Raw genomic sequence first — 17,919 nt, 5'->3', positions numbered from 1 at the left:
ATGAGAGTGACACCTCTAATCGTTGGAGCTCCAACGAACAAAACGAGAGAGGAACTGAGCTGGGGAGGTTGCCGGAAAGCTAGAAGAGATGAGAGAAGAAGGAGAGAGTTGTTTGTTTTGGTGTTTAGAATGAAGAGGGAATGCCTTTTATATAAGCGTCTCCACTCGACCAAAATGACAGAGGATCAATTACGATCATAATTATGACCTTAGTTATTGATGTAATTTATTCTAAATTCAAACCTTCCATTTGAAGCAATCGTAATTGATTCTAATTACAAACTTTCTGTTTGTGACGATCGTTATTTATTCTAATTTCAAACTTTCCGTTTGAAACGATTGTAATTTATTCTAATTTCAAACCTTCTGTTTGAGATTATAATAAATCTATCCAACGAATAATATTTTATCCAAATAATACTGCGACTTAGGCCATATACCCGGGTTTAATTTGGGGTTGCACAATTTAGTTTGTCTCGAGCCAGACAAAATAGCCAAAATATTAACCAAACCCCATACACAATAAATAAATAATATTTCTTTCTTTCTTTCAAATTAATTTAATTAATTTGGTACACTGGCCCATTGCATTTTCACTCACAAAATAATCGATTAACAAAATAACCGATTATCCAACAATCACCCACATGAGTGGAAATGCCCATAAAGGACAGAAACCCAGCTCAATCCCTGTGAGACATTGACACATCAAGACAAGTAGTTTTTGGCTTTGAACCTTCCATAGTCAACATTACAGAGTGTACTAGTGGCCCAGTTGACATGATGCATTAAACTGTTCTACCTCTGAGTGAACTTAGTCAATAATATTGACGTGTCGCTACCCAGTCTCAACTTTGTTCTCACGTTTTGATCCATTTTGGTCATAGATCTCGTCTTTGAATTCATAAGTGTTTCATTTGAAGCGGCCTACACTTCACATTTATATAGGTAATACTATATCAAGGTATCTAACTTACACCTTTAGGATCATTAAGAGTCATTTACTCAACTTCACAACTTTTGCACATTATAACACTCATTGCTTTTCAGGGAATTGTAATTGAGTGTTCATGCCGGACTCTCACAGCTTAGTTTTCACATTGAACCAAGGTTTGGGATTTCCAAGTGATTTGGTTGGGTTACCACTGTAATTGTCTCTATCATATGGATTTCAAACCCATTCCCTTTAGTAGTTTGTACATTTGATCTCTCTGCAACCCTTTAGTTAGCGGATCTGCTAGGTTTTCTATTGATTTTACATATTCAATAGTCAAAACTCCACTGGTGATCAAATTCCTTACAGTGTTATGTCTACGTCGGATATGTAGGGATTTACCGTTGTAAATTTCATTCTTAGTCCTTGCTATTGCAGCTTGGCTATCGAAGTGAATCATTACGGGAGGTACAGGTTTAGTCCAGTATGGAACATCATCCATGAAGTTCCTCAGCCATTCAGCTTCTTCGCCAGCTTTGTCCAAGGCGATGAACTCCGATTCCATTGTGGACCGTGCAATGCATGTCTATTTTCTGGATTTCCACGAAACGGCTCCTCCTCCAATCGTAAATACATATCCACTTGTAGACAGTGAGTCTTTTTGTATCAGATATCCAATTGGCATCACAGTACCCTTCGAGTACTGGTGGATATTTCGCATAGTGTATGCCAAAATTTAGAGTAAATTTGAGATAACTTAATACTCTTACTAGCGGTTTCCAGTGTTTATGACTGGGGTTGCTATTGTATCGACTCAGCTTGTTTATAAGGCAAGCCAAGTCAGGCCTTGTAAAATTTGTTAAGTACATTAGGCTTCTAATAATTTTGTCATAGTCTTCTTGAGCAACGGAGTCTCCCTTATTCTTGCTCAAGTGTATGCTGAGGTCCATTGGGGTTTTCATTGGAGTGTTTTCGTAGACATTGAAATTTCTCAGTATCTTTTCCACATAGTGAGACTGAGTCAGAACAATACCTTCCTCTTGTCTTAGAATCTTCATTCCAAGGATGACGTCGGCTAGCCCCAAATCTTTCATATCGAAGTTATGACTCAACATGCATTTGACCTCATTGATCAGACTGACCTCTTTAGCCATGATCAATAGGTCGTCTACATATAGACATATTATGATAAAACCAGAAAGTGTTTCTTTGATGTAGACACACTTGTCACACTCGTTTATTTTGAAACCATTTGATAACGTAACATTATCAAATCTTAAGTGCCATTGTAAAGGTGCTTATTTCATCCCGTATAAAGACTTTATCAGTTTGCACACATTTTTCTCTTGGCCAGGAACGACATATCCTTCCGGTTGTTCCATATATACCTCTTATTCTAATTCACCATTTAGAAAAGCAGCCTTCACATCCATTTGGTGAATTTCAAGATTGTTCAAAGACGCAGTCGAAAGAAGTATTCGAATGGATGTTATCCTTGTTACCGGTGAATATGTGTCGAAGAAGTTAAACCCTTCGGTTTATCTGTAGCCTTTTACTACGAGACGGACTTTGTATTTGTCAATAGACCCATCAACCTTGAGTTTCTTATTCAAAACCCATTTACACCCTAGTGGTTTGCAACTTTCGGGTAAGTCAGATAACACCCAAGTGTTATTATGCATTATTGAGTCTATTTCACTATCTATTGCTTCCTTCTAAAAATGAGCATCAGGACTAGATAGTGCTTCCTTGATCATTGTTGGATCATTGTCTAATATATACGTAAGAAAATCCGGACCAAAGGTTTTCTTGACCCTTGTCCTTTTGCTAAGCCTAGGCTCTGAAGCCAGTTGATCAGGACTATTGGCCATTTGTCTTTTTACGCCCCGTAGTTCTTCATCTACGAATTTGGGGTTAGACTGCATCATTTCCTTACAAGGGTAGATATTTTCAAAGAATGTGGCATTCCTTGACTCTATCGTAGTTCCCTCGGTCATCCCAGGGATTTCCAATTTATGAACTATGAAACGATAAGCACTACTATTTAGTGCATATCCGATAAATATGCAATATACCGTTTTTGGGTCGATAGCAACTTGCTTTGGAGGCGGAACTTCCACTTTTGCTAGGCCCCCCACACTTTGAAGTATTTGTATATGGGTTTCTTGCCTTTCCATAGTTCGTAAGGGGTGGCATCCTTACCCTTAAGTGGAATCTTGTTCAGGATATAATTTGTAGTCAATACCACCTCCCCCCACAGGTTTTGGGGAAGTCTTGAACTTATCAACAAGGTATTCATCATTTCCTTAAGTATTTGATTTTTGCGTTCTGCAATGCCGTTCGATTGAGGTGAATATAGAGCCGTTGTCTAATAAATTATGCCACTTTCGTTACATCATTCTTCGAATGGGGCCACATATTCGCCACCTCTATTACTTTGAACTGTCTTGATTTTACAGTCAAGTTGATTTTCTGCCTTGGTTTTGAAGTTCTTGAAGGCCTCGATTGCTTTGCTCTTTTCCCTTAATAGGTAAAGATAGCAATACTTTGTGCAGTCATCGATAAAGGTGATGAAATATTTCTTTCCACCTCCAGTTTGCACAAATTTTAAATCACATACGTCGGTGTGAATTAACTCTAATGGCTTAGTCTTCTTTCCGACAGACGGGAAAGATAATTTTCTCATTTTGGCCTCCACACAAACTTCACATTTGTTTTGAGTGTTCACCTCTTTTATATTTAGTAAATTCATATTTACTAATCTTTTTATAGCATTTAGGTTTACATGACCTAATCTACAATGACATAAATCAGAACACTCAATCAACTATGAAGAAGAAACAACATTTTTATTATCAGTAGGTGGTGCTCGGCGTATGACCATTACATTCAATTTGAACAGTCCATTTGTAAGATAACCCCTAGCTAGGAACATCTCGTTTTTCGATAATATAAATTTATCTACTACAAAGACAAGTTTAAAACCATGCGTAACTAGTAGCGATCCTGAGATGAAATTTTTACGAATTTTTGCCACATGCAGGACATCTTTCAGGGTTAGTTCTTTTCCAGAGGTCATCTTCAACACCACGTTCCCTACGCCTTGGACCTCAGAAGTTGCATGATTTCCCATGTGCAACTTCCTCCCTTCAGTCTCCTTGTAGGTCGAGAAGTTTGTTTTGTCGGAGCAAACATGGCAGGTTGCTCCGTTGTCAATATACCAAGCTCTCGGACTTTCCACATTATTTGTTTCGTATACAACAACGACAAAGTCGCCACTATTGAGATCACGATAAGTCCGGTGGCTCGTCTCGACCAGTTGGGAACTCGGCTTCTTCTTTTTCGGTGCCTTGCAGTCCTTAACCTGGTGTCCTGTTTTTACCTAAACTAGTTACCTGTAAAATTGCACTGTTTGGCTTTGCCCTTGTCCGTTTGAGTTGGGCGTGCACGTTTTTTGGCGGGATCTTCGACCAAGTTGGCTTTAGTAATATCTCCACTTTTAATCTTGTGCTCTTTATGTTGTCTTCCTCTATCCGGATTCAGACAATCAGATCTTCAAGCCCCACTTGCTTTGGCTCATGCTTCAGCCAGTGCTTGAAGTTGCTCCAACTCGGGGCCAATTTCTCGATCATCACACTCATGATTAACTTTTATGGCAGTGGAATCTCCTCATCGATAACAGAGTTAACAATATGTTGAAATTCTTCCACTTGTTTGATAACAGACTTGCCATCTACCATCTTATAGTCCATAAACCAGGCCACAACAAACATATTAGACCCGACATTCTCGAACATATATCTTTTCTCAAGGGCATCCCACAACCCTTTTGCACTCTTTATTTTTCAATATACATTATAAAGAGAGTTAGAGAGATTACCTAATATAGTATTTATTGTCATGTAGTCTCCGTGTGCCCACGATGCATAATTCGCATGGGTCTGCTAGTCCGCACCGGGCTCTGGGGTGATTGGGCCATCGTGCAACACGAACATGGAAAATCCAATCGCAATCAGGTAGAAGAGCATCTTCTCCTGCCACCTCTTAAAGTCCACTCCCGTGAATGGTTATAGAATTTGTACATAGGGCATCATCCGTAGGCCAAGCCCAGGACCAACAGTTCGGGCCGCGAATGAAGCAGAGGGTGCGGCCACAAACCCAGGAAATCCCCCATATCCCAGGGGCAAATCCAGAAAACATAAGGTTACCCATAGAGCGAACTGACCCAAGTGGAGAAGCAACTACCTTGTCTGCGGCTCCGGAGGCAGCTCCGGCGACTCCTCCGACGGTGGCTCTGGCGTTTCCTCGGGCGGTGGCTCCAGCGACTCTTCCGGCGACTTCTCAGGCGGTGGCTACGGCGACTCCTCTGGTGGAGATTCCAGCGACTCCTCCGGCGGTGGCTCCGACGAAGACTTCGGAAAGGGTTGACATTCTCTTAAAGTAGTATCTAATTTTCGATTGTTGGAATATATGAGTATTGCGAGAGTAAACTCTACTGTAAAACTGAGTCGAGGATGGGTCCTCTTTCCGAAAATTAGATACGGCCCGGTAGTGCTCCGGTGGCTAGCGTTCTAACCCAAAGATAAAACGGTTTTCGTCTCCAATGAGAGTGGCACCTCTAAATCGTTGGAGCTCCGACGAACAAAACGAGAGAGGAACTGAGCTGGGGAGGTTGCCGGAAAGCTAGAAGAGATTAGAGAAGGATGAGAGAGTTATTTGCTTTGGTGCTTAGAATGAAAGGGACCCTTTATATAGGCGTCTCCACTCGACCAAAATGGCAGAGGATAAAAAACGATCATAATTACGACCTTAATTATCGATTTAATTTATTCTAAATTCAAACCTTCCGTTTGAAGTAGTCATAATTGATTCTAATTACAAACTTTCTGTTTGTGACGATCGTAATTTATTCTAATTTTAAACTTCCGTTTGAAATGATTCTAATTTATTCTAATTTCAAACATTCCGTTTGAGATTATAATAAATCTATCCACCTGATAATATTTTATCCAAATAATACTTCGACTTAGGCCATATACCCGGGTGTAATTTGGAGTTGCATAATTTTGTTTGCCTCGAGACAAACAAAATAACCAAAATATTAACCAAACCCCATACACAATAAATAATATTTTTTAAGCTTTATAATATGGATTTGGAGTTTGTTACTAATAAAAATTGAAATGAGTTAATTATATGGTGTGATATAAATAAATATTTGATGTAATATTTTGAAGTAAAATTAATTAATTATATAATGTATTTCTTTCGTCTTAGATAATTTGAGGTGTTATTGTAAATATAAGAATTTAGATAAACTATAATTAGTAAGTAAAAATATATTAGTAAAAATAATTATATATTAAAATTAAGATAACTAAATATTTTAATTAAAATTAAGAAAATTATTTATGAAATTTAAAATGTAATTAAAAATATATCGTAATCATATTTTCCAAAATGAAATGACAAATATATGGAACGGCCGGAAATAAAAAATATGATCAAATTATATGGGATGGAGGGAGCATTAAATAAGGGCGCGGATCAAGCACTACCAAAAAAAATGGCTATTTGTAGCGGCTTTAAAACCGCTACAAATGGCCATTTTTCGTTATAAAAAGCTATTTGTAACGATTTTGTACCGGATTTTGGCCGGTGGATATACTCGAGTTACAAAAGGTTTATGTATCGACATTTTCCGTAACAAAAAATGGACAGTCAATGCGCGTGAGAAATCTTTTGGTAACGGTTTTTGTAACGCTAACAATGTTTTTTGATTTGTTTGTAGCGGATGTTTCTTGTAATAAAAGAGTCATTACAATAAATGTTCATGCATTTGTAATGGCTTTTGTTACGGTATAATTTTTGTTACAATAAACTGATTGTCAGAAAAATATTTTAAACGACATTCATAATTTTCTGTACCGGTATTTGTAACGAACACAATTTTACAACAAAAAGAGTATCCTTATTTTTTTAGTAATAACAAAAAAAAGGTATCGGAACCGAAAAACAAAACTAGTTCGCAATACAACCATTAGTAGCACCAAGTACGCACTGTCTAGGAACATAACTAGTTCGCAATACAGCCAACATATACTATCCAAAGGCAAAGCATAGCAACAAACACACAAAAGGAAGCAACATATGCAAATTCAACCTACGTAAAGGACTTAGTCAGTATCAATCCACAAACAAAAGTTATCATCATAGAATTACATGCAACGCTGCATCGCCCCATGCAGCATCAAAGTGAACATACACGGCAGTTACGCGTGACGAACGAGTTGCCAACATAGTGAAAATTTATATAAGAATTTACTTGTGAGTTGGTTAAGTTATAATCTAATAGAAAGCTATAAAAATGGTTACGTACATCCTTGAATGTCCAGTCGATTGGCTCGATATGGACAAACTCACAGAGTGTTTACACTTCAGATATCATTCGTGAATTAGCACAACCTCCGCAACAGTAGCAGCCGTGAAAAAAAAAACCTTTACTATATTAATGGTATAACCTACGTACATATAAAGAAAACATGTGCATATCATCGAAAAGAAAATGCAACTCACAAAATTTCATTATCTTAAAGCGGATGATCGATACTGCAGCATTAATAAATATACAAAACAATCATGAGCTAACAGATAGTCACATGTGGCTTCAAATGCATACTGACAAAGTATATAAAACTTAGTTCTGAGCAATATAAATTTATTATGCTCAAGTTCAAGACAAACATGTTCAAACAATACAGGTAAATACCAAGCCCCATAAATTTTGGGCAGACAAATTCCCACAAACAAAATAATGCAAAAGCAAAAAATTCATTTTCAAGAATCCCAAAATAAATCCATGCAGTTGATTAGATTTTCATAAATCAACCAACAAATTTAAAGACCCACAAATTAGAAACAGATGCATGTAGCTCCTTTCACTTGGCCTAGCTCATGATATAAAAACAGGTCATTATAATGATTACCCATTACACTCAATGTGAAAAAACTTATGAAATCATCAACACAAGCAATCCATAAAGTTAGTGAACAATTTCTATTGTACCAACCAATTGACAAATAATAAGTTGGACTTCAGCTAGCGATAAGTTCATACATGACTACCGCAACAAATAAAGAAAAGTCAATCTCCACAACTGAATTGTCAAAACACAAGCTTGATTACACTTTTGCTTTACTACCTATATGAAAGTAATATTTCCTAGTGATTTTGATAATTTTCATACCTGAAATAATGTCAATTATAGTCATAATGTCGTGACTAATCAAATCTGCAAGAAATATTCTGCTAGGATTAATCCAGTATTGATGTCTGCATCCTTGTAGAAATCCAGTAATGATTATAGAATAAATTTGTTGGTAGATAACAATGCATAATTGACAGGAATAAAAGATCAGTTTTTAATTGAATTTGTTGATACATCATAAGAAAACAGTCGAGGCAGTGCTTGCTTGCTTAGCAGAAACGTGTCCCTATATACCAGATGAACAGAGGCATAGCATCATGAGAGAGTTTAAAGAAAATAACAAAGAAATAATATTTAAAAAGTGAAATTTTAGTTAATAATAGCTAATTCATACACGATAACATTCTACACCATTAATCCACACTTCCAAAGAGCTAAACAACATAAGCAAATTAAATCTGGAATATAAAATAAATTCATGAGCGGCACTTCAATCAAAATTGCTCAAGTTCAGCCCAAATTCTTGTTCCAAATTAGATACAAACCTCATATACATAACTCATATCATATGCAAGGATAAACAAATAAAATGAAGAATATGAGTCATGAAATCCATAATTCATTACAAAACCTAACTGTATATGTCACAATATTATCACCAACTGGGGGTTTACCCAGTGCGCACTTTCGGGTAGCGACTGCGGATTCCCACGTCATCCAAAAAAAAAAAAAGATAATCTCACACTTATAATAAAAATACCAAAAAAAGTAATGAAGAATGCATCCAAATCATCATATTAAAAATAAACCAAATTAACAATCATTGCCATATAACTATCATAGAATAATTTCTTTATTTTCGGCAGTAACAACACAACTCACAATCGTAATCATAGAAACATCCACAATGCAAATCCAAAAATAAATCAATGAAAATAGCTATTCTAAAATTAATAGCTATTCAATACTCATAGAAAAAAAATCCACCACTACAAAAAAAAAAAAGATACATTAGCGAAGGATTTTTGTAAGGAATTTTATATCCCTCGCAAATACCGATGAATTTTGTTTTTATGAAAAAATTTTGTAAGGGAATTAATTAATTCGTAATTAACGAACATAATTTGCAAGGAATTTAAAAATTCTTTGCTATTAGCTAAGAATTTTGCAAAAGATTTATATTCCCTCACAAAATTACAGATTAGTATTTTTATTAATAAATAATATTTTTAAATTATTTTTAAAAAGGATCGAAAGTAAAAAAAAAAAAAGTTCTGAATAAATTTTAGATTTTATTAAATTAATAACAAAATAATTATTATGAAATTTTATAAAATATAATATAATTTTTTATTAAAAAATACAAATATTTTTAAATAAAAAAATAAACCTATTTTTATATAACAAATAAAATACTTATTTTATTATATTAGTATTATCATTTTTTAATATAAAAAACACATAATAATATAAAATAATTTTAATTACAAAAATATTATTAAAATTATTTGTACTAAACTTCTAACCTAGCCGCCACCCTTCTATCTTTCTTCTTCTTCGTCTTTCTTCTTCTTCTTGTTCTTCGTCGTCTTCTTCTTCTCCTCTTTGTTTTTTTTTTTTTTTTTTTTCTCCAATCCATCTGTTAAGAAGAGTTAAAGTTCTGATTTGCAATTATTGGTTTTGTTATATGTTCATAAGATGTCCAGAGTTTCGAATTAACCCTATATATGATATGATGGAGGAGAGGGTACCCGAAGATGAGCTCTAAATCCTTTGGTAATTTATACATGATCTGTTTTTAGAGTTCTTATTCTGATATATATATATATATGTGTGTGTTTTATGTCTGATTGTGTGTTTGTATGTCGTCTCTTCCTGTCAAGAGGTCTTCAAATTGCCTTTTCCATTAGAATTTTGTATAATTGCTATATGAACTAGGATGATTATGTAAATTTAGGTGAAGTTCATGCTAGATTAAACTTGAGGAATAAATTTGGAAATTGAATTGCTTTCTTGTTGTCAGCGTACAGAAATGGGGCTTGTTACCTGTTGTTAGTTTCTATACATCGAGGTACTTCGTTGGGTTATATTTTCTTATTTCTTTTCCAATGCATAAGATTTTGCCTCACAAAAAAATCATGTCATCCGAATTATGCTCAAATCACCTCCAGCTGGAAATCCACATGGATATATATGGTTGTTACATCTCAATCACTAAGCAAGCAAGTTAATTCTTGATATCAGAATCCTCTGTTTGATGGTAAGCTCCTTGCTCACAATTAATGTAATTAATTATTTTTCTTCCACCTATTATAATTCTTCGTGTTCGTGTTGAAAGATACCTTTGTGTTTTCATTTCTAAGTTTATATATGTATAGCAATTTCTAGGATTTACAAGCAATGCTTGTTTGTTTGTTAATTTGGGGGTTTTGTTGTCCATTACTGATACACTACCAAAAAAACTGTTTTCTATTACGGCCGGAAAATCGTAACAACAAGCCATATTTCGTGCAATTTGCGTATTTGCTACGCCTTTGTTACGACTTTTTTCCGTAATGTGTACTCGCGTAACGAATGTTTTTTGCCACGCCACTTTTCGTAACTATTACGATCGGTCAACGCTCCCTGAAGTATGGTATTTGTTACGATGTTTGTTACGAATTTTCTCTCGTAACGAAAGGTAGATCCTTCCGCGCGTGTGGCAGGACTTTTAGTTACGGTATTTGTTACGGAAGTTCCTCGCGTTACAAGTGTTTTCCATTGACCGGTTGTCAGAACTTGGTTTTTGTTACGACTATTTGTAACGGCATTGAACCCCGTAAAAAAAATATTACCTACTTATAGTCACGAAACCGTCTGTAACAACAAATATCCAAAGACCACTTTTTGTTACGATTTTCTGGCCTTTTGTTACGGAAAAATAGCGTATTTTGAAAAACAGGGGGTACGCTGCAATTGAAATTGTTCGTAACAAATGGACCTGCTGTGATGCGTATGATACGAAAATAAATTACGAATACAAAGATTGCTATAAACATCATCATCATTACGCCCCGCGCAAACATTAATTCATATTAAAATCTGAATTCCATACCTACCAACAAAGTAAAGCAACCCATAGAACAAGCCTACTAGTATCTACACATCAACAACCTGTTCCGCAAAACGTGCTTAACAGTTCAAACACAAGTAAACAACGCAATAAGCAAATACGGTTATCCATCAATCCCATTAGGCACATTTTTCACCATACGAATTCAAACCACAAAGGTCTACGCATCAATTCCAGACATAGTTCAACAAAAACTCAACACAATCCATCCAAAGACAGGTTCGACATTCAATCCATATGACAAACGGGGCAATTAACATGGGTGTATCGGTACCAACATTTCAAGCCCGGCGCATGAGCTGCAATTGCCAACACAGAGATTACTTTAAGTCATACTTCTTATAAATTTCGGAAGGCAATACAAGAAAGGTATTAAAGTAGATCCTTACGTCCTTGTAGCTCCACTCAATAGGATCTTCGCCGACGACATCGCGAAGGGTAGTCGCCCCAGAAATGGTCGGCAAAATAAGGGGTGTGTCCGGGACTGACGCGGATGTCACGAAGACCTTGACCAAGGAAAGTGTGTCACCTACAGCATTCACAAGAGCAATTTCTGATTACATTCAAGCATATATATCAACAGACGTTCGAACTGTATATATAACATGTCATAACACAGACATTATAAGTGTAATACTTTGGAACTAGAACAAGAGGAGTACGTACATTCAGACATGTCGTACAGTACATGGTATTACATTCACGAGTTAGGTAGCGAAGCACATTATACCCTAATTTCCTATGTAATTGCAGCTTGATCTTTAAACCAAACATCCTTCAATAAACATGGGTCGTCATAATAGCAGTTATTTTACCACCCCTACATTAACAGTCTACATCGCTTTGGAAATCCACGGATCGTATCATTGTATACTTCTACACTTAGTGAATCCATGCTAATACGCAATATGAGGCCTGAACAGTCACGAAAACCTACGATATCTCGCTGAGGCATATTAAAAGTTTAATTAAACATCCTCAAAGATACCGGACCAACCTGGCCCAGGGGGGCAGAGCAGAAGTCCCTCTGCAACAACTTTTTTCTCACCGGTGCGGGAAAATAGAAGCACATGTGTGCCGACCTACAACAGACAGGGCATATGAGTTGGATAAGGTAGTACGCAGTCAAGAGTAGCCTAAATTAGACACTGCACTGATTTCTAAGAAACTCCAGGGCGTCACGGAATCATACCGTCATGCTTGGCTCGGACACAGGCCTGGGAATCTCAGGGACTGAATCAATACGAGATGTGCCCTATCATATAACATGCCGATCATGGTAAATTCCTTCGCCATCCAAATCTCATGGGATACTCATACCAAACAGGTCAGGGATTATGAATACTTACTGCCTGGCCAGTAACCGCTCCGGAGTTTCTGTGCATGAATGCATACACATCAGCCTTGATGGTTTTGAACTCATCCATCATTGCCTTCAGCTCCTCCATTCCATTCTGTAGTTGTTCCCACCCATGCTGGAATGCTACACTGTCTGTTAAACCAGTTGACTCGCTGCGGGGATGAGCTGAACTTGCCGCACTGTCGACCTTTGACCGCTTCTTAATCTTTCCCCCAAGGGCCCGTCGGTACAGAGTCTCCCGAACAGAGGGAGTCCGCCCTTCAGGGGGAACCTTGTTTAGCTCATTCTGTAAATAAGTCTGCAGGAAAGATTTAAGTGAGGCCGAACTTGCTCTTGTTGTTAGAGATGTAAATACTGACTGAATTGTAACTAAGTTGGGAACGAATTTATTCTACCAATATCTCCTCGGTTTCTTGGTCATCCTTTCCCTTGCCTTGTGTGCGACTGGAAATCCAAATCTCCAGATTGTCGGGGTCCTTCCCCTTTGCCTTGATCTGCAGCAATACAAGGCCTTCTGTCATCGAAAACATAATGAAATACATGAGAGGAAAATATGGGGATGGCGCATGACATGACTAATTACTTAATTGTAATAAAAGGTATCTCCTCTGCCAGAGTCGTGAATGACTTCCGCCCAGTACGATGTGGAAAGCTTCTTTTCGCTACGTTCGACGCATTTTTCTTGGATTGAAGCTACGTCAATCAAAGTTATTTAGTTCTCAGTCCATGCCCGTGCAGATTTAACGTATATTAATTTGGCATGTCCCTATGCGTACCTTCACCTTCTCGTCGCGCCAATACTCAACCAACTTCGGCCACTGATCGGGCACAATCCTGCTTGAGGGAACCTTCTTCAGTGCTTCTTCATCGTCCTCGATCGGATTGAAGTAAGTTGATTTGATGCTGTATTTCCAGTGCCTCCAAACTTCCCTTAGGTCAGCCAAGACCACTTTCTCCGCTGAGTCTGGTAATCCGCTGTTACTCTGGAATGCCGTTTCACACGGTTTCCACCAGGTCCGGAGAAGATGGTAGGGCCATATATAAGAATCTATATGAAATAAAAGAACTTTCAATTTAATGAAGTTTGCATCACCTGAACCTCCATCCATGCACCCTGTCTCTTCGTCTCCGGTATCTCAGCGAACGTGGGGTAATGTAGAGGAAGTCGAGCTCCGTTGCGTGCAATGACCCCAATGGCTGTCTTGTACTCGTTTACGTCGGGTCCGACGATGCTTTTACCATCCGGCGATGTGAATACAAGCATCCTGTGATCTTTTCCCCATCCACGCGGCATTCGTGCCGCCCCTCTCCCCTGCTTTTTCTTTGACGAACCAGCTGACACAAACAGGAGATTACATGTTCTAATAAGGATATTACATGCAAAATATGAAGTCACTAAATGTAATCGGTAATCTTTGAAGGCTAATTTCCAAACCGTCGTGCGATGTCATCTCGTCCAATGGTGCCATATTGCCCGCCTCTGTTCCTGTCATCAGAGTGGGGTCGGAGCCTGGCCCTTCATCCAAGAGTGGCATATCACTCTCTGCAGTCTCCATGTCCTGCGTCGGCGGAAGTGTCTCGTCATCTGCTTGTGTGGGGGGGATTGTATCATCGTCATCCTGTGTCAGTGCCGTCGGATCAAAAGTGATGGAACATCCCTATCATCATGTTCCTGTTGGGGTTAACAGTGTCAGCCTATTGTAGTGTTATACTGAGAGTTCAAATAAGGACATGCTTTCGGCAAAGGAACCACATTACCTCCAAAGGGCCCTCTGAATCCTGAAGCACTGCCCTTCGAGTGGAAGATGTTGGCTTCATGCTTTGACCACGAGCATCGCGCTCTTTCTCCCACTCTGATGTGATGGACCGGAGTCGCTGGAGCAGTGGCGAGACCCGAGATCCCTTCCGTTTTGTCACTTTCTTTGTGGGATTGCGGATGGGCGATGGATTCCTGCTTGCGGGATGAGTTGCCTCTAGGGGGCTGTTACGTGCGGATGCCCGGGTAAAACGTCTTGCGGGAGAGACTGCCGGATCCTGTGACCCTCCAACGGCACCACGTTGAGATTTGCCCATAACCTGCAAGACACCAGTGTTAGTTGGCAGTATGAAAACGTATATTAGGAGAAAATCAAAACACGTTTGTCATATTCTGATATTAATCAACATAAATTCAAGCATGATGGTAGCTCATCCAACACTAAACATACATCCGAAAGATTCCTACCTTCTAAATCATAAAAAATATGAACAAAAAAACTAGGACAGAATGAAGGTTAAACAATCAAGCTACTACATTTCATTAAAAAGATATATAATTGAAAACACAACAATAGGTGACAAGTAGAAAAACAAGAAAAACTCCTCGGCCCACTTAAACATATTACCCTACCGTACAACTATATCAAACATTCAATTGGAGAAAATAAAATTTAAAAATGAAAGAAATTGGATGGAATGAATATAAAAGATAATTTTTTTTTAAAGAACCTCTTTAATTAAACTAATATATACTAAATATATATATCACAAAATTATCTATATATCTTATATATACATAGGAACGCACAGACCCAAACTAAAAGAAACCTACCAAATCCAACCATCCAAAGCCTAAACATGATTACAAAAACCATAAAATCCCAAGCAATTCGGCAACTCAAGCCATACCAACCTCCCACAACTAGACTAGATTAACAACAAACCCACTCCTTGAGAATAAATATCTCCTATAACCAATATTGCACCAATCATCCAATCCATGATCTCCAAACCGCAAACTCAAGCGCAAGGATATAACAAGCCACCAACCAAAAGGAAGAATCAACCAAAGATCACACCTGATATGTTCAATCCTCAATGCAAAGCCAACAATAAAAAAATCTACCTCCAAGAATCAAAACTATATGTGAAATCCCATGATGAGAACTAAACTCACAATATCAAAACCAGAGATGAACTTCCACTGCACCTGCCAAAGGAAACAACAAATCAAATAATGGACTGCTTGGATCAATCCAGCCTCCAATTCCATGACTTAAAGAAGCATCAAAATCAAATAAAACAAAAGTCACCAGCAACTCAGAGTTGAGGAGAATACCAGTCTAGATAAAAAAATAATGAAGTGGAATATCAAATGGATGCATAAGAATCCAAGATTCTTCCTTCAATGTTGCACACCCGAAAAACCATGCTGCCAACACCAACTCTGCACACCCCTCGCACTACTCAGTTACCTGGATGACTGTCAATCAAAATCTGATTTGAATAACTTGCCCATGCACCAACCTATTCGATCAAAGACAAACTACCATACACCAATATCAGCCTCCAACTCCATGACTTCAAGAAGCACCAAAATAAAATAAACAGAAGTCATTGGCAACTCAAAACTGAGGTTACTACCACCCAAGATATATGCATGAAACCAACACTTTCCAAGAATGATCACAACCAAATCGAACACAAATCACAACCATCTCACCAAAATTCTCACAATCTAGAGTGACTCAACTGCCACACACAAACAACAAGAAGAGCAACAAAGGCCAACAACCAAAACAAAATGCAGACACCAAAATAAAACAAGCCAGGTGAATGAGACATAAATAAACCAGAACATAGATTAATTGAATCATCAACCACAATCAATTTAAAGCTGAAAATTGACTCACAAGGCTGATGTAAAAATACTTAGAGAAAAATGTTTATGCTCGTTCTCTTATCTTAACTTTTCCAAATTTGCTTTGCTGGTCTAAACCTTCTTCTTTTTAATTTAGCAAACTCCTATCCAAGAAAATAAATATATATATATTATATTTCAAACCTATGGAAGCTACCCTGTAAGAACTGAAGAAAAGAGGAAAAATGCTAGAAGACAATACATGTATAAAAAGAGTAACAAATATAATTCAATAAAAGACTTTAATTTGATGCCATATCACAAGTAAGAAAAAGGCCCGCAGCGAGCTGATTTATTTTGTTATCCAATAAGAAGCCTACAATCTTATCAACTCGGAAGATATATAGAGTTGGTTTTGGATCAAGGGGGAAGAAATTAGCCGAATGAGCAATTGATCGAGCAGGTGGAGTGCAAGCTGAAGAGGCAGTTACGGAAGGGTAAGTTTGGGGATGGAGAGAATACCTACCAAATCAACCCGAACTTCATACTCAACTAACTAGTCAACACCATCAACACCGATGAAAATGAACAATAATGTACATAAAAATGGGGAAACAAATGAGAGGACAAATGACACTTATAGGGCTAGGAGGGTGAGGACACCTTCGCCGTCAAGGGGATAGGTGACCAATTGTCCCTGAAGAGGCATTGGAGATGGCGATTAAAAGTCATGACACCATTGTCGGCGCTCGACTCATAGGGCGAAGGATAGGGAACCTTTTTGATTCTCAAAACTATAAGCGAATCAACCATAACAGATGGTCAACAAAATCGAAGGACATATCGAGTACCAAAATAAGTTGGTGGTGGCTCCTCAACTCAACAGTGGTGAGCTGTGACGGCTGACGAACACCTTCGATTTCACCGGAAGGATGTAGGGCTTCGAAGTCGCAATGTCTATGAAGATGAGTGGAATAATTTTTGAAAGTGTGAATATTGTATAACTGAGGATATAAAAAGCATATGTTATTTGTTTTTTTTAATTTATTTTAATATAATTAAAATAAATAATTTTTTTATTAATAAAAATCATTTTTTTTCCTTTTCTTTAAATTTATTTTAATATAATTAAAAAGAATAATTTCAAAAATAAATTTATACACCATTTGTTACGAAGCACAATCGTAACTAATGTTATTTTGAACAAAGTCTACCAACTTCGTTTTTGTTACGGATTATTTTGCGTAATTAAAGAACCAAAAACGTTGACCAAGATAATATTTTTTGGTAACGGAAGTTGTCGTAACAAAAACCATTATTTGTTACGATGTTATTGTAACGAACCATCAAGCCGTGGCGAAAGACCATTTTTTTGGTAGTGATAATTGCTAAATTCAACTCACTCGAGCCATATGTATATATATATTGCTTTCAATCATAGTTTCGTTATTTCAGTTAATGACATAAACGTTGGCATATGCCTTTTTGCTCCGATGCGTCGTTAGATTCTGCTTCAGAAATGTTTCTTCTAAGTTTTGTTTGTTGTTTGCATTGATCAATAGATCAGCTGTGCTGAGCTGATTGCTAATTTCTGAAGCTTCGAAGAATGAATGATCTTATCAAAGTCATGGTTTTTAATATTATCTGGATTTTGGGATAACATATATTGTGAAAAGGCATCAAAGA

At 37.3% G+C, this 17,919-nt stretch overlaps 2 protein-coding genes across 3 annotated transcripts; both read right to left on the bottom strand.

The window, feature by feature from the left end:
• Window positions 1-11,214: 11,214 nt before the first annotated feature.
• LOC127244038 (uncharacterized) lies at window positions 11,215-13,150 on the bottom strand. 2 transcript variants are annotated; one of them, XM_051264327.1, is made up of 6 exons: window positions 13,010-13,150; window positions 12,604-12,912; window positions 12,447-12,509; window positions 12,252-12,336; window positions 11,644-11,783; window positions 11,215-11,553 (listed from the first exon to the last, which is right to left on the bottom strand). In XM_051264327.1, the coding sequence occupies exons 1-6, from the start codon at window positions 13,142-13,144 to the stop codon at window positions 11,536-11,538; spliced, it is 750 nt and encodes a 249-aa protein (XP_051120284.1). In that variant the 5' UTR covers window positions 13,145-13,150; the 3' UTR covers window positions 11,215-11,535. The 2 variants fall into 2 exon arrangements, with proteins under 2 accessions (XP_051120284.1, XP_051120285.1); XM_051264328.1 differs by having other exon boundaries at window positions 12,604-12,900.
• Window positions 13,038-14,684, bottom strand: LOC127244039 (uncharacterized). Its single transcript, XM_051264329.1, has 5 exons — window positions 14,373-14,684; window positions 14,050-14,286; window positions 13,708-13,949; window positions 13,391-13,597; window positions 13,038-13,307 (listed from the first exon to the last, which is right to left on the bottom strand). Exons 2-5 carry the CDS (start codon window positions 14,168-14,170, stop codon window positions 13,194-13,196), a joined length of 684 nt encoding a protein of 227 aa, XP_051120286.1. The 5' UTR covers window positions 14,171-14,286; window positions 14,373-14,684; the 3' UTR covers window positions 13,038-13,193.
• Window positions 14,685-17,919: the final 3,235 nt, after the last annotated feature.

This window comes from Andrographis paniculata, unplaced genomic scaffold (assembly GCF_009805555.1).
Source record: "Andrographis paniculata isolate CXL003 unplaced genomic scaffold, ASM980555v1 Contig9END, whole genome shotgun sequence".
Lineage (NCBI taxonomy): Eukaryota > Viridiplantae > Streptophyta > Magnoliopsida > Lamiales > Acanthaceae > Andrographis > Andrographis paniculata.
This window is presented reverse-complemented; position numbering and strand designations above follow the sequence as displayed.